The sequence below is a fragment of the Hippopotamus amphibius genome, chromosome 13 (genome assembly GCF_030028045.1).
Source record: "Hippopotamus amphibius kiboko isolate mHipAmp2 chromosome 13, mHipAmp2.hap2, whole genome shotgun sequence".
Lineage (NCBI taxonomy): Eukaryota > Metazoa > Chordata > Mammalia > Artiodactyla > Hippopotamidae > Hippopotamus > Hippopotamus amphibius.
Window position 1 is genome coordinate 82,501,498 of NC_080198.1, and position 27,633 is coordinate 82,529,130.

General features: G+C 38.8%; 1 protein-coding gene across 15 annotated transcripts in view; it reads right to left on the reverse strand.

The window, feature by feature from the left end:
• Nucleotides 1-507: 507 nt before the first annotated feature.
• The window catches only part of ALPK1 (alpha kinase 1), a 137,735-nt gene continuing 110,609 nt past the window's right edge, over nucleotides 508-27,633 (reverse strand). For 7 of the 15 annotated variants that reach the window (XM_057705125.1, XM_057705126.1, XM_057705114.1 and 4 more), the window contains 2 exons: nucleotides 20,814-26,470; nucleotides 18,778-19,926 (listed from right to left, as the gene is read on the reverse strand). In XM_057705125.1, the coding sequence (XP_057561108.1) occupies nucleotides 26,271-26,470 (200 nt within the window). In that variant the 3' untranslated portion in view covers nucleotides 18,778-19,926; nucleotides 20,814-26,270. Of the gene's footprint in view, nucleotides 573-1,166; nucleotides 1,303-18,777; nucleotides 19,927-20,813; nucleotides 26,471-26,495; nucleotides 27,254-27,633 lie in introns of those variants that run through there. The other 8 variants (XM_057705119.1, XM_057705122.1, XM_057705116.1 and 5 more) reach the window with 8 other exon arrangements.

Genomic DNA, 27,633 nt, shown 5'->3' on the forward strand with positions numbered 1-27,633 from the left:
CAATCTCCAGAATGTTTTCACCTTGCAAAACGGTAACTATACACTCATCAAACAACTCCCATCTCCCCTCCCTTCCAGCCCCTGGAAACCAATATTCTTCTTTCTATTCCTATGAATTTGACTACTTTACATACCTTATGTAATAAAAACTATTTTTATCTTTAAAGCATATAATGTCACTGTCTTCACAGAAACATAAAGAACTATTTCATTTTAATAAACTTTAATTTTATTTCTCCATACTGCTGATGTAGAAGTAAGCACATATAAAGTTCTGTTATTCACTACACCTAGTCTTTCGGCTATCTCGTGGGAAATAATAATATGCATCTGTGCTCTTCTTTGTATAGTGTTATTTACTGACTGAAGGCAGTTTGTAGGAGGGCACCCATTACCTGAAGCCATCTATCCTTGAGAGTGCCCTGCACATAATTATGTGTTTGTCCATCCTATCTAGAATGTGACTGAGTTGGTTCCACAGGTTCTGGAGGCTAGTTTGAAGAGTAGGTTGATTCCTGGGACTCGATGGATAAAACTCACTGTGATGTTTTTTGATCCTGTTGTACCCGAGCCTGGAAGGGGACAGTATAGATAAATTACACATTTAGCTGAAGTACTATAATCAGCTAATTAACTTAGAGTATGTGATGAGGCTTTTCATTTTGGGGAAGACAGAGCACTGGATTGAGTCAAGAGGCTGAATTTGTGGTGAGGGTCCTTTTTGTTACTGATTGGCTGTGACCATGAGTAAGTCTCTGCCTGATAAGCCCGATAAGACTAGATATTTCCAAAGTCTCTTCTAATTCTGATTTTCAAAGTTTTCATAAAATACTCTAGGTTTGTTTTTAGAAACACTTTTGGACAAACCCTAACAGTTTTATGTTGATGCATATATTTTCAGAAGGCTTATATCTTCAGAAGAAGAGCTGTGTTGATTTTCAAAAATAGATGAAGAAATCAGATTTTAAGTTGCCTTTTATAACCATGCCTTTAAAAACAGAAACTGGAGGCTGGAGGAAGGTAACAGAAGCATCCCTCAAGCTAGGCTAATATTTAACACTGACATCTAAGACTTGCCATGCACTTTGACTCCAATCTTGTTTTTTATTCAGCACTTGCATTGAACAGAAAAAGTAAACCATTTTAGGTAGGGAAGAAAAGCAAACCTTTAAAAAAGCTTCTCTCTTTCATGCTGCCTCCAAGCAGAGGATGACTATTTCTTTTATTCAGAGACTCATATTTCTTCATTTGCCTCCTTTCTCCTTCATCTTTAAAGGTATATCTTGATTTGGGTATCCGGATCTACAAATACATCCACAAGTAATTTAAAATTCTTCTTGGGGGGAAAACAGATTAAATCTCAGCTCCCCATGAATAGCTCTGCTCTCTCCTTTTTAATAAAGAAGAGTTAGACTGGACCAGTGCCGGTGGCATATTTACCTTCATGAGCTAGGAAAAAAAAAAAGAAAGAAAAAAAAGACAGAGAGAGAGAAAGAAAAAAAAGAGAAAAAAAGTTAATTACTGCTCGGAGCAAGTTAGCCTGGCTGTCCTGAGCTGTCTTTTATTAGTGGTCCCCTTCATTAATTTCCCTCACTGGATTTGCTGCTAATAGCTGCCTGGTCCCAGTCAGCTCAAAGCCGCATCTGTGCCATTGAGCAGAAAAGTAGGAGCCTGGCCAAAGGGGGATGGAGATGGCGTGAGGGAGACGCTATTTACAAATCAACTCTTATTAACGTGATGGTCTGGTTTGCTGAAGAGGGGAGAGGCTGGGCCTCAGAGCAGAGAGCTGTAGAGCAGATGAGAGGTAGTGAATATTGAAGGAACCAGCCCCAAGGATGGCAGTTTGGATTTTTACTTCATTCCTTATGAAGCAGTGTTCTCCTAGCTTCACCTTAGAAAAATACTTGTTTTCAAAGGCTGGATGAAGTATACTACTCTGTCACTGAACTTCATGAAAAGTAACAAAAGTATGGATCTTTTAGTAAGGAGGTTTGATTTTCACCTTATGATGCAGAGATTTTGAGAGATCCAAGTCAACAAATTGCCTGTTTTCCTTTTTAAGTTTATAGCTTATTTTTAGATAATTCAATTAGAGACAATGTATTGAATACATGTATGATTTTTTTATTCTTGTCCAGTTGTGTACATTGCTTTGGAAAGGTCCAACAATCTTTATTTTTTTTTTCACACTTACTACCAACAAGTATACTATCTTACTAACTTATTTTGTTACATTGTCTTCCCTCATTGGAATGTAAGCTCCAGGAGGAAGTGTGTCTGTTCATGCTGTGCTTTGTTCAGCGCTGCTACTTTCAGCATCTGTAACAGTGCTTCCCAAGTAGTAGGAGCTCAATAAGTGTTTGTTGTTACTGCTGTCGAATGAAGGAATTTTTTTATAGACAAAGAACAACCAGTTCTAAACTCCTATTTATATGCATATTCAGTTAAAACACATCTCAAAGCTCTCCCCCATTTTTTTTTAAGAAGCAAGTAGTGTGTTAAAATGTTAACCCTTCCTGCAGCTCCTGTCATAGATGAATATGGTGATAAATGGGTCTTCCTGAGCAATCCTTTTTTTTTATACAATAGTTGATCTTTTCCAGCTGCACCCAGAATCTTCTAAAGCTGCAGAGAGCATAACAGGAGAGCTGAGAAGTGAGGTAGTGGACAAGGTGAGAGTTAGCAGTTCAGGATATATTCTACATAGACACAATTGTTGGAACAGATTAAGGGTGACAGTAATGTCTTTCTATGTGCGTTCATTGTAATATACTTGAGCTTCCATTCACACTGCTCTGTTACAGTAAAATTGAAAAGTTAAATTTGAATACTCTGAGTATCACATGCCTGGGCCTAGGGGTCAGTCAGCTTGGGTTCAAATCCCACTTCTAATATTTATTAGCTGTGTGGTCTTAAGCACTTTAATTTTGGCTTTAGTTGCCTATTTTTAAACAGAGTTAAATGAGCTAGTACATGTCATGTGGTTGGCACGTGGTAAGTCCCAACAAATGGTTGCCATTTTGTTATTTTTTTGAAATAGTTACATAGCAAATGTGAAACCAAGGGGTAGTCACCAGTTAGATCCTTTAAGATATAAATTGCTTAATAAATAACAGACTGTAATGTACCTTCTCTGATAAATCTCCACTTTGATTTTTTTGCAAAAACTTGCACGTCCTCCAAGTGTCATGTAGACTAAACAATATTTGCCCAAGTTGTTCTATCAGGAACTGGGAGTCAGCTGTGTCTAGTTCAGTTTGACTGGTTGAGACCATTGACTCTCCCACTGGGTATGTGCAAGTGTCCACTGGTGACCCTGTGATGGTCAGAGGGCCAAAAACTCCAGCCTCACAGCATGCTAACCTGCCATTTTCCTCCCATGAAGAGGCTTGTTATTGAGTTGCACCGGTGGTATCTATAAGGCAGGACAATTACCTCACCTTTTCCGTATCTTCAATCACCTTTCCCCATGTCCCCCCCACGCCTCAGCTTTATCCTATAAACACCCCAAGCTCCTTGCCCTGGGGGAGGTGGATTTGAGGCTTGTTCTTCTGTGTCCTCACTTGGCTGCCTCCTGAATAAAACTTTTCTCTGCTGCAAACCTCCATGTCTCAGTGTCTCAGCGTTGGGCTTGCTGAACTTTGGGGCAAAGTTCAGTAACAAATGAACATGGTATTTTAAGGATAAAAATTATACAGGCTTTGGATTTTTAGTTATTTCAAAAAGAACAAAGAGAACAAACTAGTGGTTACCAGTGGGGAGAAGGGAGGGGAAGGGGGAGAAGGAGGGTCAGGGGTAGAGGAGTAAGAGGTACAAACTATTAGGTATAAATTAAGCTACAAGGATATAGTGTACAAAATGGGGAATATAGCCAATATTTTATCATAACTATAAATGGAATGTAACCTTTAAAAATTGTGAATCACTGTGTTGTATATCTGTAACATATTGTACAGCACCTTACTTCAATAATAAAGCATTAGTTGAGAAAGGTAAAAAAATGAGTTTTTATTAAAGTATCAAAGAAAAATCCAGATGATTAGTAAGATTCTAGAATAATCATAAATAACATTCATTTTAGAGTATTATAGTTAATAACTATAATTAATATATTTCTTTGGAGAATGAAATAAAATACTTCGTCCTTTGATAATATATTGTGGAAAAAGAAAGGAGCCTATATGGTGTGGCTTTGGAGGGGTTGTTTCAAAAATTAAAAAACATATACCCCTTGAACCCCTAATTCCACTTTTAGGAAGTTATTCTATTGTCTCTGTTTTTACACACACACGCACACACACACACATTCAGATGTTTGTTATAGTGTTACTCATAAAAAAAAGTTTGGAATCAATTTAAATGCTCCTCAATAGGGCAGAAGTTAAACGAGGTGTGGTACACTCACGTGGCAGAATACGAGGCCCCATGGTAAGAGTAGTGTATTGCTAAGTGAACTGACTTGCTGTGGTGACCACAAGCTCATCTTCCACTACTATTACAGCTAACGTGGTCTCCAGGAAACACTGATGTTTCCATTGTCTCCAAACTTGGCTGATCATTAGAATCACTTGTGTTATATTTTATACATTCCCAGCTCCTTTTCCGGACTTATTATGGGATGAGACTTGTTGAAGCTAGACCCCAGAATCTGTATATTTAAAAAAAACTAGAATGATTCTGACACAGCCAGCTTGGCACTAGTTCTGGGATGGGCATTCAGGAACTGTGCAGTGAAACAGTACAGACAAATTATAAAGGATTATTTCCAGATGGCCTTGGTTAAAATACACATATATAATTTGGGAGGGCTCTTTTGCAAGGGGGGCTGTATTAAGGTAAAGCTTCCTATTTACATTATTCCTGGTAAAGTCTACCTTGGACAAAATTAGGAAGAGGTAAATTGTCCACCATATTTTAGTAAGTGAAAATATCAATTTGTAGAACAATGTGTATGGAATAAATCAATTTTAATAAAAATTTCAACATATTTTTATTTGTACCCACATGTTCATATGAGCCCAGGAAAACATGAATGAAAAAACGAAAGAGTACCCCCCAAATAGTCATAGTAGCCACTGGGGAATGGGATTGGATTGGTGGGGTAAGGAAGGCCCTTCTCCTTTGTACCATATACAATATAATAGAATATGAAATTTTATGTTTGTATTATTAGGTAATTAAAATAACCAATATACACATTAAATATGATTGATACAAACCTTCTAAGGTTCCACCAAGGTGTATATTGTGTACTTGCCAGATTGGAAAATGACTTCCTTCTTTAAACCAGGCCTTATTTTGCTTTTCTAATAAACAAAGAAGTAACAGTTTCAGGTTGCCAAGAAGCCTGGAGACCAGTCAAGGAGTCATTTCCCTGCCCTTTTATTCCTTGCTTCTCAACTTCAGATTAATTCAATCAGTTTCAGCTCCATCCTTGGGAAATTTCTTCCTTTTCCATCTAAGTGAATCTGGACTTTCCAGCAGGATTTGCCCTCAACCTGGCATTCGCTCCAAAGTCACCTTAAAGCCCCTGCTGGGGCAAATAGAATTAGCACTGAGACCCTCCAGTCCCAACCTCGTTACCTCATTTTGAGTTAGCATGAATGGGAGGTTAGCTCTCTCCTCTTTAGCTGTGATATTAAATAAACAGAAAGCTGGTATAAGCTGGTGTGTGTGTGTGTGTGTTCTTGTGGTTTTTGTTGTTGTTTTTTAGATTCCACATATAAGTGAGATCATATGCTGTTTGTCTTTCTTTGTCTGACGTATTTCACTTAGCATAATGCCATCAAGGTCCATCTACATTGCTGCAGATGGCAAGGTTTCATCCTACTTTATGTCTGAATGATATTCTACTGTGTACATGTAACATATCTTCTTTATCCATTCATCTATCTATGGGCACAGAGGTTGCTTCCCTGTGTTGGCTATTGTAAATAATGCTGCAATGAACATGGATGTACACATACCTTTTCGAGTTAGTGCTTTCATTTTCTTTGGATAAATACCCAAAGGTGGAATTGCTGGATCATATGGTAGTTCTATTTTTAATCTTAAAAAGGAACTTCCATATGGTTTTCCATAGAAGCTGTATAATCTTTTTGAACTTTCTTGATTCTACACTTGTCATACCACAAGATATTTAGACGATTGCCAGTTTTTCTCTGGTTTACCCAGTGTTGTAATAAATAGCCTTGTAGCTCAACTTTGCACTTACATTTATTTTCTTACAGTGAAAGAGTGCCTCAGAATAAGAAATCATGTAACTCTTTACTCACAGAGAAGCATGTTTCCAATATATTGTCAGGTTAAAAAGAGCAGATTACAAAAATGTGCAGAAAATTATCATGTAATAGGTATAATACAGGCTAATATTCATCATGTGCTTACCACATACTAGGGCCGTTGCTATGTCTTTTATGTAGATTATTGTATAGAAATGCTGCAGTGCGCATGGGAGTGCAGATATCTCTTCAAGATACTGATTTCATTTCCTTTGGGTATATACTCAGAGGTGGAATTGCTGGATCATATAGTAATTTTATTTTGAGGAACATCCACTTTTGTAATAATGGCTGTACCAATTTACATTCCCACCAACAGTGTACAGAGGTTCCCTGTTCTCCACATCCTTGCCAATGCGTGGTATCTCTTGTCTTTCTAATAGCCATCCTAACTGGTGTGAGGTGGTATCTCACTGTGGTTTGATTTGCATTTCCCTGGTGATTAGTGATGTCTAGCATCCTTTTATACACCTGTTGGCCATTTATATACCTTCTTTGGAAAAATGTCCATTCAGTTCCTCGGCCCATTTTATTTTTTATTTTTATTTTTTTTTTCTTGGCCCATTTTGAAATCAGATGCTGCTGCTGCTGATTTTTTGCTATTGAGCTGTATTAGTTTTTAACCATTTTGGATTTTAGTCCCTTATCAGATATATGGCTTGAAAATATTCTCTGCAGTTCGCCTTTCCATTTATTAGATTGTTTTCTTTGTTTTTTAATTTGATGTAGCCCACTTGTTTATTTTTGCTTTTGTTGCCTGTGCCTTTGGTTTTCTATCCAAAAAAATCATGGCCAAGACCAATTTCAAGGAAATTTTTCCCTATATTTTCTTCTAGAAGTTTTACAGTTTCAGGTTTTAGATTTGTCTTCAATTAATCACAAGTTAATTTTTGTGAGTAGAATAAGGTAGGGGTCCAATTTCATTCTTTTGCGTGTAGATATCCAGCTTTCCTAGTACCTACCATTTATTGAAGAGACTATCCTTTCCCCCATTTGACTGTTCTTGGCATCCTTATCAAAGATTAGTTGACTGTATTTCTGGACTCTCTATTCTGTTCCATTGCTCTATGTGTTTGTTTGTTTTTTATAAATTTATTTATTTATTTTATTGGCCGTGTTGGGTCTTTGTTGCTGTGCGTGGGCTTTCTTTAGTTGCGGTGAGTGGGGGCTACTCTTCGTTGTGGTGCTCGGGCTCGTCATTGCCATGACTTCTCTTGTTGCAGAGCACAGGCTCTAGGTGCGTGGGCTTCAGTAGTTGCAGCACATGGGCTCAATAGTTGTGGCTCATGGGCTCTAAAGCGCAGGCTTAATAGTTGTGGTGCACAGGCTTAGTTGCTCCGGCATGTGGGATCTTCCTGGAGCAGGGATAGAACCCGTGTCCCCTACATTGGCAGGCGGATTCTCAACCACTGCGCCACCTAGGAAGCCCCTATGTGTTTGTTTTTATGTCAGTACCATACTCTTGGTTACTATAGTCATGCAATATAGTTTGAAATCGGGCTTCCTAGGTGGCACAGTGGTTGAGAATCTGCTTGCCAATGCAGGGGACACGGGTTCTATCCCTGCTCCAGGAAGATCCCACATGCCTCAGAGCAACTAAGCCCGTGTGCCACAACTATTGAGCCTTCACTTTAGAGCCCGTGAGCCACAACTAATGAGCCCATGTGCTGCAACTACTGAAGCCCACGTGCCAAGAGCCCATGCTCCACAACAAGGGAAGCCATGGCAATGGAGAGCCCGCGCACCACAACGAAGAGTAGCCCCCACTCCCCACGACTAAAAAAAGAAAGCCTGTGCACAGCAAAAAAAGACCCAACACAGCCAATAAAATAAATATATTTAAAAAAAATTGTTTGAAATCAAGAAGTGTGATGCTTCCAGCTTTGTTCTTTCCAAGATTGCTTTGCGTACTTGAGGCCTTTAGTGGTTCTGTAAGAATTTTAGGATTTTTAAATATTTCTATGAACAAAGCCTTTGGAATTCTGATAGGGATTGCATTGAATCTATAGATTGCTTTGGGTAGTATAGACATTTTAACAATTATTAATTTTTCCAATTCATGAACATAGGGTGTCTTTGCATTTATTTGTCTCTAATTTCTTTCAGCAATGTCTTATAGTTTTCAGTGCACAGAACTTTTACTTCCTTGCTTAAATTTATTCCTAAGTATTTTATTGTTTTTGATGCTATTGTAAATGGGATTGCTTTCTTAATTTCTCTTTCAGATAGTTTACATCTCTCTGTTGAAACTATCAGTTTTGTTCATACATTGTTTTACTGAATTTGTCACATTGTCTATCTGTGTACTCACTGAATCGTACTCACTGACTGTCCTTGAAACAATTATTATATTTTGAATTCTTTGTCAGGCAATTAATAAATTTCCATTTCTTTGGGGTCAGTTACTAGAAAATTACTGTGTTTCTTTGAAGATATCATGTTTCCTTGATTTTTCATGTTCCTTACTTGAAGTCTTACATTGCTGTTTTCACTTTTGAAGAAGCAGTCACATCTAAGCTTTACTGACTGGCTTTAGGAGAGAGTACCTTCACCTGGTAGTCCAGCTAGAGATTCTGAGGCTTTTTCAGACCTTTTCTATGGGTGTGCCTGCTCCACACTTGTTGTTCCTTCTTGGGGGAAATTCCTGAGAGTGTATACCTTCTCTCAATCCTGCCAAGCCTGGCTAGGTGTTGAAAACATCCTGTTTGTTTTCCCTAATGAAGTGTTCTGAAATGCTCAAGTTTGTGAGTCTTCATCTAATCTCGCAGAATTAGGCTGGCTCTCTGGGCTTTCTCACTAGTCATCTGCAAGTACTCGTTCTCACTGTCCACAGGAGCTGGCCATGCAAGGAGGGGGGCAGTTAGGCATTGGGAGCATTGGGGGTGCACATGGGGAGTGGTGGGGCGCTGCATGTGGCATCTGTCATTTCTGGTGGGTGGGCTTTCTGATAGAGTCTGTGAATCAGTGAGTAAGCAGATCCATGAAGCAGTTATTAGTATCCCTGAGATGAATTCCGAGCCCTGGCTGCTGTACTCTCACCTTCTCCCCACGTCTCAAGCTTGAGGATCACCTCAGTAATCTGGGTGAGGTGAGAAACAAGTGGGCCCCTTGGGTAGCATCCTGCCTGGCTGGGGGACCCGGGCACTCACTCACATGCTCTCAGTTTTCTCATGACTGGGGGGGTCTTTCCTGGCACCAAGCCTTAGGAGAAGAGTGATGTGGGCCAAGTGAAACTCTTCCTTTTACCATCTTCGATGCATCTATTGTTGGATTCTTCTGCTTCAGTAGTGTGCTCGGGTTTCTCTGCTGGACCCTTGGACTCCCACCAGGGTGCTCTTATCTGTAGGTGACTGTAAAAGTCAATGTACTAGGAGGGGATGAAGGTAGAGAACGCCTATTCTGCCATCTTGCTGATGTTACATCAATTATGTTTCTATGTACTAGTAAAGAACAACTGGAAACTGAAATAAGAAAGTAAGACTAGGTACAGCATCAAAGACTATGTATAGCATCAAAATATAAACCATTTAGGAAAAATTTAACAAAATATGGGCAAAATGTACATGCTGAAAACTAGAAAGTATTTATGGAAACATTAAAGAAGACAAATAAATGGAGAGATCTATGGTACTCATAGATAAGAAAAGTCCACGTTGTTAAAAATGTCAATTTTCCCCTATTGTGGTCAGCCTGCAGATGCACAATGGATCCCCTGCCCCACCCAAAATTTGGATGTCAAGACTGATGATTCGGGCTTCCTTGGTGGCGAAGTGGTTAAGAATCTGTCTGCCAATGCAGGGGAAACGGGTTTGATCCCTGGTCCGGGAAGATCCCACATGCCTCAGAGCAACTAAGCCCGTGAGCCACAACTATTGAGCCCACGTGCCACAACTATAGATCCCACATGCCACAACTACTGAAATGTGCGCCTAGAGCCTGTGTTCCTCAACAAGAGAAGCCACCGCACTGAGAAGCCCCTGGACCACAATGAAGAATAACCCCTGCTCTCCACAACTAGAGAAAGCCCGTGTGCAGCAACAAAGACCCAATGCAGCCAATAAATAAATAAACAGATAAATTTATTGAAAAAAAAAACTGATGATGCCACACATGCACCTAAAGGGTGTGAGATTATTATTCACATAACAAGGCTTTCTGGGGAGAACAAGGCAGCCTCCCAAACGAGTGTAAAATGGCTTGAAAGAATGGGCTTAGGGTTTTGGGGTGTTTAGAGGGTGGGGCTGGTGTGAGAGTTCTTTCTGTGGGCTGGGGTTTCATGCTTTTAACTTCCTGCTGGTGCCAAAGAAGAGAGCACCTGGGATCTCTGGTCAACATGTCCAGATGTGGGGCAGAGAGGTAAGGGAGAGTGGTGGGGCTTCATAGCTGTCAATCATCAAACATCAAAGATGGAGTCAGACACTTTGTTAGATGCCCAATTTGATCTATGGACTCAATACTACCCCAATAAAAATCCCTCTTTATCCCTGATAATTTTTTTTTCGAAGTCTATTTTGCTTTATTTTAGTTTTACGATGTACCCTTGATCTCAATGATACTTACCTGCTCTGGCTAAAGGACAAAACACACTCTTTAACTCATGAAACTTGAAAAATAGCCTCCTTAATGCACTTTAAAATGCTTGGTTTCTGAGCCAAGACCAATAAATTAGGTCTTCTTCATTGCTTATTTTTAAAATAATTCAGTTCTTTATTTGAAGCATATTGTGTAATAATACAGATAATGAGGGTTAGCAACATTTATTGATCATTTTATTTTTTATTTTATTTATTTATTTTACTTGTTTATTGGCTGTGTTGGGTCTTCGTTGCTGCACATGGGCTTTCTCTAGCTGCGGTGAGTGGGGGCTACTCTTCATTGTGGTTTGTGGGCTTCTCTGCAGTGGCTTCTCTTGTTGCAGAGCGCAGGCTCTAGGAGCGTGGGCTTCAGTAGCTGTGGCACATGGGCTCAATAGTTGTGGCATGTGGGCTTAGTTGTTCCGCAGCATGTGGGATCTTCCTGGACCAGGGCTCAAACCCGTGTGCCCTGCATTGGTAGGTGGACTCTCAACCACTGCGCCACCTAGGAAGTCCCTATTGATCCTCTTAAAAATTAGATTACTGACACATTTTGGCCACATAATAGTAGAATACTCCTAGAGACAATGATGCCTTATCAGTAGAATCCAAGAACAGATGATAACCAATTTCTCCAGAGTTATATGATTGGCAGATACATAAAATAATGATAAAAATCAACATTAATACAATCCCAGGAACCATTATTTTTTACCAATTTTAATTTGTGTACCCCAAATAGTTTAATTTTCTTAATTAAATAAGCACTAAAATCAAAATCATGGAAAATAAGAGGGGACTAAATCTCCCTAAGGGATGGAGCACTCATCACTTTTTTACTTTTTTACCCAGATGAAAAACAAAAACAAATAACAAACAAACAAATAAAAAAAACCCTGTCCACCCAGGGGCTAATCCATTTTCCACACTCATTATCATTCAGATGAGTCTTTTGTAAGACAAAGATGGCAGCATAGCTTTTTTCAGTGTCTGAGAACGCCTTTCTTATTTGGATTGTACAAATAAAGAGGACCCTCTGGATCTAATTAAGAGATTTTTCACCTGCCATCATTCATTCATTCAGCTCGCAAACATTTGTGGAACACATGCAATGTGCATGGCACAATGTTAAATACTGTATTACACCAGGAGTTATGCCACAATGGGTCAATCATAAAACTACACTCTTAATTAATCTTGTGATTTTTAATGATTTAATTCTCTCATTCAACAGGGCCTTATTAACAACCAAGTGCTAGGCTAGGCACTGGTGCTGACAAAATGAACTCACGTTCTCCACTTTCACGTGCTCATAATCTAATAGGGGAGGCAGATACAAAAACAAGCAGTTACTGTGCAGCTGAGGTCCCACTGTAAAGGTTTGTGACGGTGTCATGGAGCCTCTGCATGTGCATGTGCAAGTGTGTGTTTGTGTGCACATGTAACTAGAGGGAAGTAGGAGGAAAATAGTCACAGAAGGTTTCCCTGAGGAGGTGACACTTGAGCTGAGTCTTGAAGGACAAATAAGAGTTTCCCAGGGGAGGTAGGGGAGGATATTGCAGGCATAGGGAAGAGCCTCAGGAAACAGTTGCAGGAGGGCATGTCTTACCTGGGGAGTTGCAGTCAGGTAAGGCTGGGAGGATGTGGACTACCTGGAGATGAGGTTGAAGAGAGATGGAGCAAGAGGATCATGTTGAGTATTATTTAGGATGAACCATATGAACTTGCCAATATTAGATTATTTCAACTTAAAAAATAGTAATTTGATACGGTTTAAGTATATTTCTAAGTGACATGGTAATGATGAATAAGCATCAGTAAATAACTACATGAATGGAACCTATTACTGTTGCTGTTTTTGTTTTTTGCATTTCCCACTTCTTCACATCCTGATTAGAACTGACTTCTAAATATTTGCAAACCATGTGACCAACAAGGGCTTAATTTCCAAAATATACAAACTCATACAACTCAATAATAAAAAACCAAATAACCCAATCAAAAAATGGGCAGAAGACCTAAGCAGACATTTCTCCAAAGAAGACATATAGATGGTCAATAGGCACTTGAAAAGATGCTCAACATCACTAACTATCAGAGAAATGTAAATCAAAACTACAATGAGGTTTCACACCAGTCAGAATGGCCAACATTAAAAAGTCTACAAATAACAAATGCTGGAGAGGGTGTGGAGAAAAGGGAACCCACCTATACTATTGGTGGGAGTGTAAATTGGTACAGCCACTATGGAGAACAGCATGGAGGTTCCTTAAAAAACTAAAAATGGAATTACCATATGATCCTGCAATCCCACTCCTGGCCATATATCTGGAGAAAACTATAATTTGGAAAGATCACACACCCCAATGTTCACTGCAGCACTATTTACCATAGCCAAGACATGGAAGAAAGCTAAATGCCCATTGACAGGTGAATGGATAAAGAAGATGTGGTACATAAATACAATGAAATATTACTCAGCCATGAAAAGAATGAAATAATGTGATTTGCAGCAATATGGATAGACTTAGAGATTATCATACTAAGTGAAATAAGTCAGAAAGAGAAAGACAAATAGCATATGATATCCCTTATATGTGGAATCTAAAAGATTCTAAGAGATACAAATGAAATTATTTACAAAATAGAAACAGACTCACAGACATAGAAAACAACCTTATGGTTACCAAAGGGGAAGGGGCCAGGGGAGGGATAAATTAGGAGTTTGGGATTAATGGATACGCACTGCTATACATAAAATAGATAAGCAACAAGGTCGTACTATATAGCACAGGGAAATATATTCGATATCCTGTAAGAAACCATAATAGAAAAGAATATGAAAAAAGAATGTGTACGTGTATCTATGTATGTGTATATATATATAAACTGAATCACTTTGCTGTACACCAGAAACTAACACAACACTGTAAATCAACTATACTTCAATAAAAAATTTCAAAGAAAAAAAAAAGAAGTGACTTCTTAAAAGCAAGACTATTCCCTGCATCTGGGGGAGAGTCTGAGGTTATGCATAAAGTGCTCTTGGCCACTAAAGTTAGTGAAAGTGGGGCAAAATGAATTCAGCAGGACTGCAAAGGGGGAAGAGTTTAGATAATAATGATAACAAAATTCTATCCTTTACTGAACACAAAAATGTGCCAGCCACTGGGCTAAGTCCTTCACATGTGTTACTTCCAATCCTCACAACACCCCAACGTGTGTCTTTTTACACTCATTTTATGTATGGGAACTCTAAGGTTCCGAGACACTAGGTACCACTTTTCTAGTAAGAGGCAGAGCAAGGGCACATTCCTGTGATTTCACCAGACTCTTCCCTTCAAGGAGGCCTAATGAGAGTGACTGCAGGTAGAACTAGAAGTGACCTCACCACCTGCTGACGTTTAAAAGTTATTTCCCAGAAGAGGAAAGACCAGAAGATGGGTGTAGCCCCATGCACCAGTTCAGTGCCAGAAGTTCTTGATTGTTAATTTTAATGTTTTTGGCTTTAGAGAGGTAGGAAGGGAAAAAGAGGAGAGGGTGCAGGAGATGAGGATAGGAGTCTGTAAGAAGCAGTCTGGAAACATGGGAAGAAAAGTGAAGACAGGATGCTCTTTCCTCTCTGACCTCCCTGTAATTTAACTCTTTGTTTACCGTAGCAAGGACAAAGCACATTCTGCTTAGTGAAGTCCTTCCTGACAAAAGCTAAATAGCAAGGGGAAAAAACTGTGTGGACATCATATGATTAAAACATTTTCCTTGACTTATTCTACTAAAATGTGCACAGGGAGGAATATACAATCACGAAAATGCAGCATCAAAATTTGAAATACGTTACTGAGGGAGTGTTCTTTGCTGGGAAACTTTAGACGATGTTTTCATCACTTTGGGATGATGGTCCAGTTGAGATGCTGCAGTTGTCTGCAGCCTTGTAATCTTGAAGCCACCCAGCACACTCTCACAGTGGGAACAATGCCTGAGGATCCCATGTGGTCCATGAGCACAGCATCTCATCTATTATCCAAGTGGCCTATTCTAGAAACCATCTTTTGGGTGTGTCTTTTCATTTGTTTCTTCTGTCCCACATGCTGAGAGTGATGAGAAGGGTCATTTCTAGTTAATGTTGTGGACAGTGCACTTAAAGTGACCTTTCCAACTGAGAAGCAGCTATTCAGTCTGAATTTTTAAACAGTTTTCTCAAAAAGAAAATGGGTGTATTTCCTGAAAGGGCATACTTCTGAATTTAGACTTAGGTGCCTGTGGCTCTCTGAGTCTTAGTTCTTTTCATAAGGAATGTGATGTTGTTAGTGTTTGAAAGAGAAAACAACAAGGATATTTTGCAGGGGCAAAAGGGAAGCGATTGTCAGCAAGGTGGAATATATAATTAGTCTTTCCAATGGAAAACACGACCATAAATATACAAATCACGTGGCAGTGTCTCATGTCTCTTCTAGCAATTGCTTGAGTCAGCTGTACCAAACTGTATAAAATCCTTCCTGAAAACGATATCTTCTTGATGACTGGACTGATTTTTTAAATTCATAAAACATTAACTTTCCTCTAGTACCTTTTTCAATTCACCGTTTCAGCATTTGAGATACTCTGGTGGGTAGATGTTCTGAGCAAGGCATTTTGGCACATCTTCAAAAATCACCAAGGAAGTAAAACAGCTGACATAGACCAAGTGATCAAAGCACTTGATTCATCCTGGTCTGCTTTAAGTTACCGACAAAATCTTGACATCAAAGGCAAGATGTGGAGCTCACTGTCTCCCAGTCATCAGCTACTGTGTTAGCTGAACAACAACATCAACAACAACAACAACAACAACAACATGTTGTCGGCCTATGTAGAATGGATCTTAAACAACAGGTTTCTTTTTAAGTGTTTGCATTTTTTCCCTTTCCTCTGGTAACCGAGAGTTAAATGTAATAAAAGCTGATACTTAGCAATGCAGAGTTTTAGAGATGCCAAGTTTAATTCGCCTTTATATGTTATCATGTTGTTTCAAGACGCTTAGGAATAATTTTTTGCTTGTTCAGTGTGTGTCCTTGCTCAGCTCAGACAGGGCAGAGGCTGTGCTGCCGGGATGGAGTGACGAGAGGAGGCAGGAGGGGATGAGCTCGGGTCTCTGTGCGGTGGTTGTCAGGGTCATGCTGAACTACGGAGCTCTCCCTAGTAGCCAGCTCAATCTTGCATCATCTTCCTTGGTGCTTGTCGGAAAGTCCTAGGACTTTGATATTTTAAAGTGCCTTTGTCAGTACAATTTATGGCTTTGAGTCTTTGCACAAGTCATGTTTCAACGGCCCCAGGCTCCACTGCATTTAACCTTTATCTACACCCACTGAAGGATCTTGCTAACTCGTCCATGGTGGGGCAAAGAGGGCAGACACTCAGATGATGCCTGTGTGCTGGTCTGGCCTGGCCTGGCTCCTGTACTAACATGCCCCGAAGGCTGGGGAAGGATACAGCTGGCCAGAGGCTCCCGGCCCTCATATACCATCCTCTCGATGCAGGTGGCTCAGTGACTGCTGTCCAGCCCAAGGGAACGCTGCACATGATCCAGGTGCTCAGCCCAGAGAGAATGTTCCCTATTGAAACCACGTTGGGAACACGGCCCTTCAAAGCCGGTCTCTGTGGGTCCTTCTGTTATTTGGAAAAGACCATGTCAAATGTCTAACAAAAGTGTTTAAATAGTCCCTCTCCTTTTTGGTGATTTGTTAGGAATAGAAGGTTAAATCTGGTGTCTGTCCTTGGCAGAGAAAACTTACATATTCCAGCACTATAATTTATTCTTACAGAACATGTATAGAATATATAAATGGATATAGATAAGTAATGTTTGAAAATTTAGTTAAAAGTGGGGCATTCTTTGATTTGAAATCCCTTTGAGTAGAAAAATGGTTTGTGCTTTAAGGAAGAATTTGGCTTGGCAAAGTATGGGCAAAATAAAGACATTTCTAACAAGAGTGTTGCCTGAAATTCATGAGATCCCAAAAGAAAACAGAATTCTTTCTCTTTAACCTGTGTCATTTTCAGTGTAAGACTTAAATGTCAAAACACAAATTAAACTTTAATAGTATTTTAAGTTAAAAAATTAAATTAGAGAGAGAAATTTTTCTTATGTTAACTTTAATTAATGCACTTATTTAATCTTAACAAACAGTTTGCTACTTACTTGGGTCTTTTTCCTTTTGAAAATTACTTTCAAAAACAAATATATTTTGGAAATTGGGTAGGGCACAAAAAAAAAAAAAAAACCAAATATAGCACAGTTTCAATTATTTAAAAATACCATTTTCTGCAATATGGTAAATATTTACCTCAGCTTGGTAAACTAAAGGCTGTAATCCCAGCCTTCCATTGTGAACTCATTTCTGTATGAGATTCATTTAAAATTTTATTACTGTGTAGATCACACAATGGAATAACAACATTAGTAACTAGGTGCTGTAGCTGCAGGATTTGCAACCTACTCTTATGAAGCTAACTGCCCCAGGGCCAGTGGCTGCTCATTTATTTCACCACATTTAAATCAATTGCTAAGGCAGTCAGACAATAAATTGTGTGTCCATCTCTGGTAATAAAATTGGCACCTCAAACAGCAGAGGCTTGTACAAAGATTTAATAGCTCCTCCTTTCGGGATGGGTTCTTTGTACCATCTTTTGCAGGGAAGGTGCCTAGATGTAAAGTAACACTCTTTTTCTATCTTCTTGTTAAATTCTCTCTTTTACCACCGTATACTTGAGTCTAACTTTTTCCGTTTCTGTAAAGCTCCCACTTACTGCTCGCGGAGAATTCTTTTGTCTGGGCAGCGGAACAAGATAACTGACTTAATCTTCCTAATAACACGTGAGTCGCCATGTATCATTTTAATCTGCAAAACACTGGGGCTGAGTAGTGTCACATGCTGATTTTACTTTTCTATGAGAAAGTGACTCCCTGGTTCAATGATGGATTGCTTGTTCTCTTTAAACAACAGTCAAGATGGTGAATGCCCTGGGGTGATAGACAGAGTGTGCAATGGGAATGGGGGCCAATCCGATGGCCCGGTTCAAGTTCACCTGACAAAGCTGGAGCAGTCTGCAAGCAGCATTCGAGAAAGGATTATTCACACTGGCATTATAGTTTTGAATGCATTTTTCTCCTTGTGCAGCTGCAAAGCTCCCTCACACTGAAGGTTTATGCACCATAATAAAGAGATTTATTTTTTTTTCTCACTCTCTCTTGCTTCTTACACTTTACACCTAGTTTCTACTGAACTGTTCAGGCAGAGGACATCTGTATATCCAAACTGCACAGAACAAGCATCATCCTCAAAACAATAGCAGTGCTGAAAGACAGTAACAAAAGCCTTACATTGTTAATGTTTGAAGGGACAGAAATTGTCTCCTTACATTGATACTCAACTCCTCAAACTTAGCTTTTAAAATATTGTCATTTCACAGCTCTACACACAAAAGATTATAATGAAAATTATTTAGTTCAATTCAGAAAACTGATAATGAAGTTTTTCTAAAAATTACTTGAAAAATTTCCTAATATCAATTTTGCTATGAGAAATTAAAGAATGGGGAAGAATTTACAAAAAAGTAGACACGGTGAAACAAAATAGTTTTTCTTATAAATACAGAGGTGGGACTGAGGGAAATTTTGCCTTTCTTTCCCTCCAACTTTCTCCATCTTTCTGTCCATCTACTTTTCTACCCACAACCGACCTTATGGCAGAGTGGTTTCCTGAAGGCTGGAGAGCTCAGACATTCTTTTTTTTTTTTTTTTTTTAATTTTATTTATTTATTTATTATTTTTTGGGGGGTACACCAAGTTCAATCATCTGTTTTTATACACATATCCCCGTATTCCCTCCCTCCCTCGACCCCCCCCACCCTCCCTTGAGTCCCCTCCACCCTCCCCGTCCCAGTCCTCTAAGGCATCTTCCATCCTCAAGTTGGACTCCCTTTGTTATACAACAACTTCCCACTGACTATTTTACAGTTGGTAGTATACATATGTCTGTGCTACTCTCTCGCTTCGTCTCAGTTTCCCCTTCACCCCCCGCTCCCTCCCAAACCTCGAGTTCTCCAGTCCATTCTCTGCATCTGTGTCCTTGTTCTTGTCACTGAGTTCATCAGTACCATTTTTAGATTCCGTATATGTGAGTTAGCATACAATATTTGTCTTTCTCTTTCTGACTTACTTCACTCTGTATGACAGACTCTAGGTCTATCCACCTCACGACATATAGCTCCATCTCATCCCTTTTTATAGCTGAGTAATATTCCATTGTATATATATGCCACATCTTCTTTATCCATTCATTTGTTGATGGGCATTTAGGTTGCTTCCATGTCCTGGCTATTGTAAATAGTGCTGCAATGAACATTATGGTGCATGTTTCCTTTGGGATTATGGTTTTCTTTGGGTATATGCCCAGGAGTGGGATGACTGGATCATATGGTAGTTCTATTTGTAGTTTTTTAAGGAACCTCCAAATTGTTTTCCATAGTGGCTGTACCAACTTACAGTCCCACCAACAGTGCAGGAGAGTTCCCTTTTCTCCACACCCTCTCCAACATTTGTTGTTTCCAGATTTTGTGATGATGGCCATTCTGATGGGTGTGAGGTGATACCTCATTGTGGCTTTGACTTGCATTTCTCTGATGATGAGTGATGTTGAGCATCTTTTCATGTGTTTGTTGGCCATCTGTATGTCTTCTTTGGAGAAATGTCTATTTAGGTCTTCCACCCATTTGTGGATTGGGTTATTTGCTTTTTTGGTATTAAGCCGCATGAGCTGCTTGTATATTTTGGAGGTTAATCCTTTGTCCGTTGTTTCATAGGCCACTATTTTTTCCATTCTGAGGGTTGCCTTCTAGTCTTGTTTATGGTTTCTTTCGCTGTGCAAAAGCTTTTAAGTTTCATGAGGTTCCATTTGTTTATTCTTGATTTTATTTCCATGATTCTAGGAGGTGGGTCCAAAAGGATCTTGCTTTGATGTATGTCATAGAGTGTTCTGCCTATGTTTTCCTCTAGGAGTTTTATAGTGTCAGAGCTCAGACATTCTTTACTTCTATAATTAAGACATAAATTATTATTGCCTCTTGCCTTATTGTAGCAAGAGGTAGTTAGCTAATTAAAGCACTTATTGAGCATATAAAACATAGAATTCCCATTGATGTCTCATTCATATACTCACTCATTTAAACAAAAATGAACTAACTACTAACTGTTTAGCAGACACTATAACACACAAGTGTGGGGTGGGGGACACAGAGGGGCCCAAGGCTCCGTTTAGGCTAATGGGACAGAGTCACCTTCAAGTTGGCCTTCGAGTGATCCCTGTCTCTTGCTACTCATGCCCTTTTGATCTCCTCCCACATGATACCAGAGTTGGTCTGTGTGGCTAATAGAGTATAAAAGTGACGATATGTCACTTCTGAAGCTAGGTTATAAAAGACATTGTGACTTCTGTTTCTCTTGCCCTTGGATATTTTGCTCTGGTTGAGGCCAGCTGCCATGTTGTCATATGGACAGGTCCACGTGGAGAAGAGCGAGGCCTCTGACCAACAGCCATCAAGGAAGAGGCCTTCTGCCCACAGACACATGAGAAAGCTTGGAAGCAGACCCTCTAGGCCCAGTCGAGCTTTCAGATGACTGCAGTCCCACTGACATTTAGACAGCAACCTCAAGAGAGATTCTGAGTCAGCACTACCCAGCAAAGCCACTCCCCAGTTTCTGATCTGTAGTAGCTTCGAGACGGTAGATAGGTAGGTAAATGTTCTCAGCCTCTAAGTTTTGGGGTAATTTGTTATGTAGCAATACATAAATAATACAACAGATGATTATAATTCACTTAAAGTGTAGATAATATGACACAAGAGTATATTAGCTTCCATGATAACTGTGTAGTGACAGTTGCATAGTTATTTGGGGGGGATCAAAGGAGGGGTAACTTACCTAGGTTGTGGAAAGGGAGGGAATGAGAATGAAGGATATCAGGGAGGATTTTCTGAAGGAGGTGTTGGTTGAGGTGAATCTTCAAAGATGAGAAGATATAGGGGGTAATTGTCCTGTAGGTATAAGAAAGAATGAAAACACTCACCAAGTGACAAAGCGTCTTTGTACTGGGTGGAAGGAGGCAGGGTAGACCACAGACTGACACCATAAGCAGTTCGGTGTTCCTAGAGAGTACATTACAAGACTGGGAGTAGTGATGGGCTGAAAGAGAAAGCACTATATGATCGTCCAATAATGTGGACTTTCTATTGGGAAAGAGAATTGTTTGAATTTCTTATTAAATACTGTTTTTTGGTATAAGTAATACATGCTTATTGCAGAAAACTTGGAAAATATGGGTAATAAAGAAGAAAATAAAATTCCCTACCACATCTTCACTAGCCAGGGAAAAACACAATGAACATTTCCATAATTACATATATATTATTTTTTTCTATTTACATATATATACTGAAATTGTGATCAACACTATAAGGGCTATTTTATTTATTTTTAAAAATTTATTTATTTATTTATTGGCTGCATTGGGTCTTCGTTGCTGTGCATGGGCTTTCTCTAGTTGTGGTGAGCAGGGGCTATTCTTTGTAGTGGTGCACTGGCTTCTCATTGCAGTGTCTTCTCTTGTTGTAGAGCATGGGCTGTAGGCGCGTGGGCTTCAGTAGTTGTGGCACGTGGGCTCAATAGTTGTGGCTCACATATTCTAGAGTGCAGGCTCAATAGTTGTGGCGCATGGGTTTAGTTGCTCTGAGGCAAGTGGGATCTTCCTGGACCAGGGATCGAACCCGTGTTCCCTGCATTGGCAGGTGGATGCTTAACCACTGTGCCACCAGGGAAATGCCTATAAGTGCTATTTTATAGATTGCTATTTTTTTACTTCAAAGTTTGTATATAATTAAAATATTTGAAAATATACAGTTTCAATGGATGAATAATATTTAGGCATATGGATAAATTATAATAAATAAAACTATTTCCCTGCTCTTGAAAAGTTAAATTATTTCTTTACTACCATAAGTAAAGTTATAATAGACATGCTTTTATATAAACTTTGTTCTCATTTCTGATTATTTCCTCATTAGAGATTTGTAGAAGTAGAATTACTGGGTCCAAGGGGGGCGGGGGGGGGGGGAGTCGTGGCAGGGAGGGAATATGAGGATATGTGTATAAATACAGCTGATTGACTTTGGTGTACCTCAAAAACTGGTACAAGAGCGTAAAGCAATTATATTCCAATAAAGAGCAAAAAAAAAAAAATTACTGGGTCCAAGAATGGACATTATATATTGTCAAATTTCTTCCCATAAAGGCTGTCATAGTTTATATTCCCTTCATCAGTTATAAGACTTTCTTCCAACCTTTCCAGAATTAGGTATTAACTTTTAACATATTTGTGATTTGATGAGTGAAAATAGTATTTCCTTTTTTGTGTAAATTCACTATTCACACTGTCTATTTTTTCCTCCTTGTTTGTTAATGTTTTTTGGTAGGATTTGAAGCAAGTTAATGACATGATAATGTTTGTATTTAAGAGAGATCACCAGTATCTCAGAGGAAGATGTGGGACAACGCTGGAGTCACAGATCACACCGACCTCAATTAAGGTTCTGGTCATAGGGACAGAGAGAGAAATGAATTCCAGAAGAGCTAGACTGAAGGACTCACAGAGAGTTTCCTCACATTATTACCTACATTACCTATTCATGCCCCTGTGCATTGCACTTAGGACTCTGCCTCTTCACCTGTTACTGTGGATAAACTATCCATGCTTTGGTCTAAAGCCATTTCCTCCATTTGTATACTGATTCCATCCCTCTCACCTACTCAAGGGCTTTGCACCAACAATTCTCCATTCTTTTTTCCCTGTATCATCATTTTTTCAGTCTCTTCTGTAACTCTCCCTTCGATACGCTGTAATTTCTCACATTTACAAAAAAACTGTGTATCTTTTGATTCCACTTTCCCCACTACTTACCAAGCCATTTCTTTGTCCCCGATTACAGCAAAATGCGTAGAGTGTTTTATGTGCTCATCCTCCAATTCTTTTCCTCTCTTCTCTCTTTAACCCTTTTGTGTGGATACACTCTAAGGTAAACCCCGATGAATCACACCCTTTCATAATTCCCTCCCCTTGAATGTGGGTGTAAGTTGTGTACTCACTTCTATCCATTAGAGTAGACTCTTAATTAGGTTATGCTACATAAAAAAACTAATAGTGGATATTTATTCTTACTTGTATACAAAATATAAGTGTATAACATTAAATAAATGTGTAACAACATTAAGGGGAATGATAATCCACAGTTTCTGGGCAGTGATTGCCTGGAGGGGAAGAAGGAGGTAGAGATCAGGGATGGATCTATTGAAGGATTCAACAGTAGTATTACATTTAATTTCTTAAGCCAGATATACGGGTGTTGGTGTAAATAAATAACAATTTTAAGTGATTTCTAAAAAATGTAATTTTCTGCAAATTCCTCTCAATAGTTTTGTTTCTGCCTTTTAAAATATAGAGATATCTATTGTTTCAAAATCTTTATTCCTTTAAAATTCCTGACTTTGCTAGACTCATCTCACTTAGCACGTGTCCTAACTTTTTCATTTCACGAAGAAAAATGTGTCCTGACATATGCTTTCTAATAACTTCTTTGTCTATTACTTCAATTTCTAGTTTCTTCACCCATTATTACCCCTTTTTATTTTATGTTGGTGGAGATATCAATATTTCATGTTTCTTTGTAATATGTAACCAACAAACTATATGTAACAAACTATGTAAACATCCTGACCTTTCTTTTCTTTTTTTCCAATTTCATCTCCTACAACAAGGGTTGACAAACTTTTTTTGTAAAGGGCCAGATAGTAAATATTTTTGACTTTTCAGGACAAATACTCTCTGACACAACTGTTCAACTCTGCCATTGCTGAGTTTTGAACACAAAATCAGCCAAAGGCGATACATAACTGGATGAGTGTACTGTGCTACAGTAAAACCTTATTTACAAAAACAGGTGGCAGCAGGATTTGACCCATCGGCCACAGTTTGCTGCTCCTTGTTCTACAACATCCAAAACATCACTCAGTCAGTTAATGGCTTCTTTTTGCTGCCAGCAACCTCTTTTCAATGTCCTCATTCTCTCGCCCAATACATAATTCTATTTCTTCTCGATTTTTCTGCAGAGTTTTACATTGTCAAGCACTCCTCATATTCATTTCTGATGAGTTTGTTTGATGTAAATCTTAGTTTTCATCATCTCCATCTATCCAATTCTTTGGATTTTTCTTAGTATTTTTTCCTTTATATGATCTCACATTGAAAAAAAATTGTGGAGATTTAAAAATACACATAAAAGGGGAAAGACTAGTGTAATGAATCCTTATGTACCCTTCTCCTCGCTTGAACACTGTCAAGAAAGAGCCAAGCTTCTTTCACTTCTTCCCCACTTTTTTTGGCTTTAGTATTTTTAAAAGACATCACTCCATTAATTTTATCTAACACTCAATACATGTTAAAAATCCCTAATTGTCCCCCAAATGTTATTTTCTTATTGATTTACTGTCCCACTTTTAGTGATGATTGATTGAGGTGTAGAGTCATTATAACAAGAGACACTCCTATCACCAGGAAATTCCAAGGGACTTAGGAGCTCTGCGCCAGGAACCAGGGGCAGAGACAATATATACATTTTCTGATTTTTCCAAATGGTGGCTAGGGTTGGCACAGTGAGCAAATTTCCTTTCTCAAATGAAATACTTTAAGTGCTTCACTATCAATTATGATATTGCTGTTTAAAAAAATAAATACCTTTTATCAGATTCAGAACTTTTCTGCCTAGTTTGCAAAGAGCTTTTTTTAACCATAAATTGATTTTCAATGTTATTAAATGATTTTTCTGCATCTTTGAGATTATAATATGATTTTCACCCTTTATTTTGTTAATAGGATACACTTTTAAACTTTAATAAACTTTTGTTAGTTTGGGTTTTTCAAGAAGCAGATGCCAAGAAGGGATTAGACATAGACATTTATTGGGAGAAATGACTGTAAAGGATCAAGCAGAGGAACAGGAGTGTGCAAGGAGACCATGGTGGAGGTCTGGCACTCTGAAAGGAGAGGGCGAACAGAGGATGACTGGGCAGGAAGAGTCTCAGTAGAGAGCACAGCAGAGTTCTAAGAAGGCTTTGGTCAGGCCAGTGGGACAATTTTGTGCACACTTACCCATTAGAAGTATTTTCAGCCTGGCATCCTTGCCTTACTTAGTCACTGGCTGAGAGCACACTGGGGGAGCATGACTTCATGGTGAACCCAGTGGTGGATCCAGAGGGATGCAAGCTGGGGGTGTCAGTCAACCATACTCCCACAGCAGCAGATTTGAACGGTTCTCACCTGCTCCATTTGCAACTGTGAACACACTTGTGCAGTAAACTCAAACTGAGAAAACTATTTAGAATTCAGAACCTTCATGTATGTAGGCCTGAGTCATACCACTAGGTAAAGCACTACGACTTGCTGAGGGAAATTTAGAATGAACAGTGGAGGAGGGAGAGAGTGTGTACCAGTTGCAGCCCCTAAGAATAACTGCTGTAAAGGAATATTTCACCAATCTCCTTTTTGTAAACTTCTTTCAGCAAGACCATGGAGGCGCTGCTCCACAAACCCGTGTGAAGCGGCAGATCTGTGTGGTGCAAGGGCAGACTGTGGTGGCCATCAAAATGCACCGTCTCCCCTCAGACCGCTCACAAATGTAAATGCACTGGAAGAAAATATGGGAGGATTAAAAATAATGAAGCCCAGAGTAGGGAAGATCTACGGATGACATATAACCGAGAAGCCATAAAATAAAAGACTGATGAATTCAACTGTATGAAACAAATTCTGCATGGAAAAAAATTTCATACAAAGTCAAAAGACAAACAAACAAAAACTGGAACACATATCACAAAGGCCTGTATTCTTTAATATATATGTAAAGAACTCCTAAATCAATAAGAAAATCACCAATAGTATCGGTCTTGATGGATAGTGACAAAAGCTCCAAAATCTCTATGGCTTAAGCCAGAAAAGTTTATTTCTCATACGTGCTTTGTGTCCACCGTGGGTCAGTGGGGCTCCTTCCTGTGTCTTCCTCATTGCAGCACTTATGCTGATGAGCAGCTATCTCTTGAAGTTCTCTTGGCAATTGTGCGAAGGGAAAGAGACTCTAGTGTGTTGCCCTGGCAATTTAATATGGGCCTGCAAGTGACACTCATCAATTCCTCTTACAGATCACTGGCCGGCACTAGTCCCATGGCCCCACCTAAACCCAAAGGGACCAGGCTGTGTGATACGCTGTGTGCCTGGAAGGAGAGGAGTGCGGCACTGGTGAGCAGCACTAAGTGGCCATTATCACTCCACACAGTCTACGAATTATTTGGTTTCTCAACTGAAGGTCTTGTCAAAGAAAGACGATGGCATATTTCATTACACTCCACATGCTGGTTATTAAAGAAGTAAAAAATTCCCCTCTTTCCAAAATTGGTAGTGACATCTTTCTGATCAACTGAGTGAATCTGGGGATCTGTGAGGTAGATGAGCCCTTTTCCATTACCAGTCACCCAACCTAAAAGAGAAATACATATATCTGAGAATTAAATCCTCTATAAATGTCAGTGTTTCTGAAAAAAAAAAAAATATATATATATATATACAAGACACTTTAAAAACCTGGTCATCCTCTGGTTTATGATAAATAAATTTCTGTTAAGGGATTTGGTGTTGCATATTCCAATTATTGGTTTAAGAAGAATAATAAATATGGGGTAATTAAATTTGTCAAATATGACATACCCAGACCACCATTTCTTAAGGAATTAGAGAGCAATAACATGCACTTGGTATAATTATTAAAACACAATATTGAATATTTTTATGATTCAGAAGTTTCTTTAATGCCTTACTTATTAATTCATACATTCCTCTGTTCATTTAACAAATATTTGAGTGTGCACTCTGTATAAAACACTGTTTTGGGTGCTGGAGATACAGCAGTGCACAAGTTAGTAAAAAATCCCTGTACTCATTGGTGTAACTTCTTGTGAAGGGGCACAGATTAATAAACAATATAAGTAAGTAGACTATGTAATACAACAGAGTGATGATAAATGCTACGGAAGGGGGAGAGAAAAGGTCTTGGAGGATGGTCGTAGAATCATTACTGGAAATAATTATAATGAAACTCATTTATCACTTAACTGAAGTATAGAATAATGGCTAATAACTCTGATAAATAAAATACCAAACTGAAACAAAATGTACATGTTAATGCAGATTTTAAAGGAAGTTAGATTCAAGTATACAGCTTTCCGTCTCATGATGATCCCAACTATGAAATCCAGTATCACACCTGTAATAAAGGAAAAGGGCTAAAGGAAAGAAGGTGTGGAAAGACTTTGACACATTAAAACATGCAGTCATAAGAAATCTACATCATTCAAATCTACTTGAGTGAAATAAAAAAAAAATATTACAGATTTGCTCTAGAATGAAGCCCAACAGAATGTGAGCCATATCTTCTCACTAATTATTTGATACCTTAGACACTTGTAGAAGCTTTAGACATTTTTTCCAGGCATCATTTGCTATATACAGCAAAATTGATTAATTCCAAATAGTAGCCTATGCACTGAACAATCTATTTATTAAATAATGATTAGTAGAGCTAGTTACAAAACCTCACATTTACATGTAAATAATACTAAAAATTAAAAAACAATTCCTAGCTTC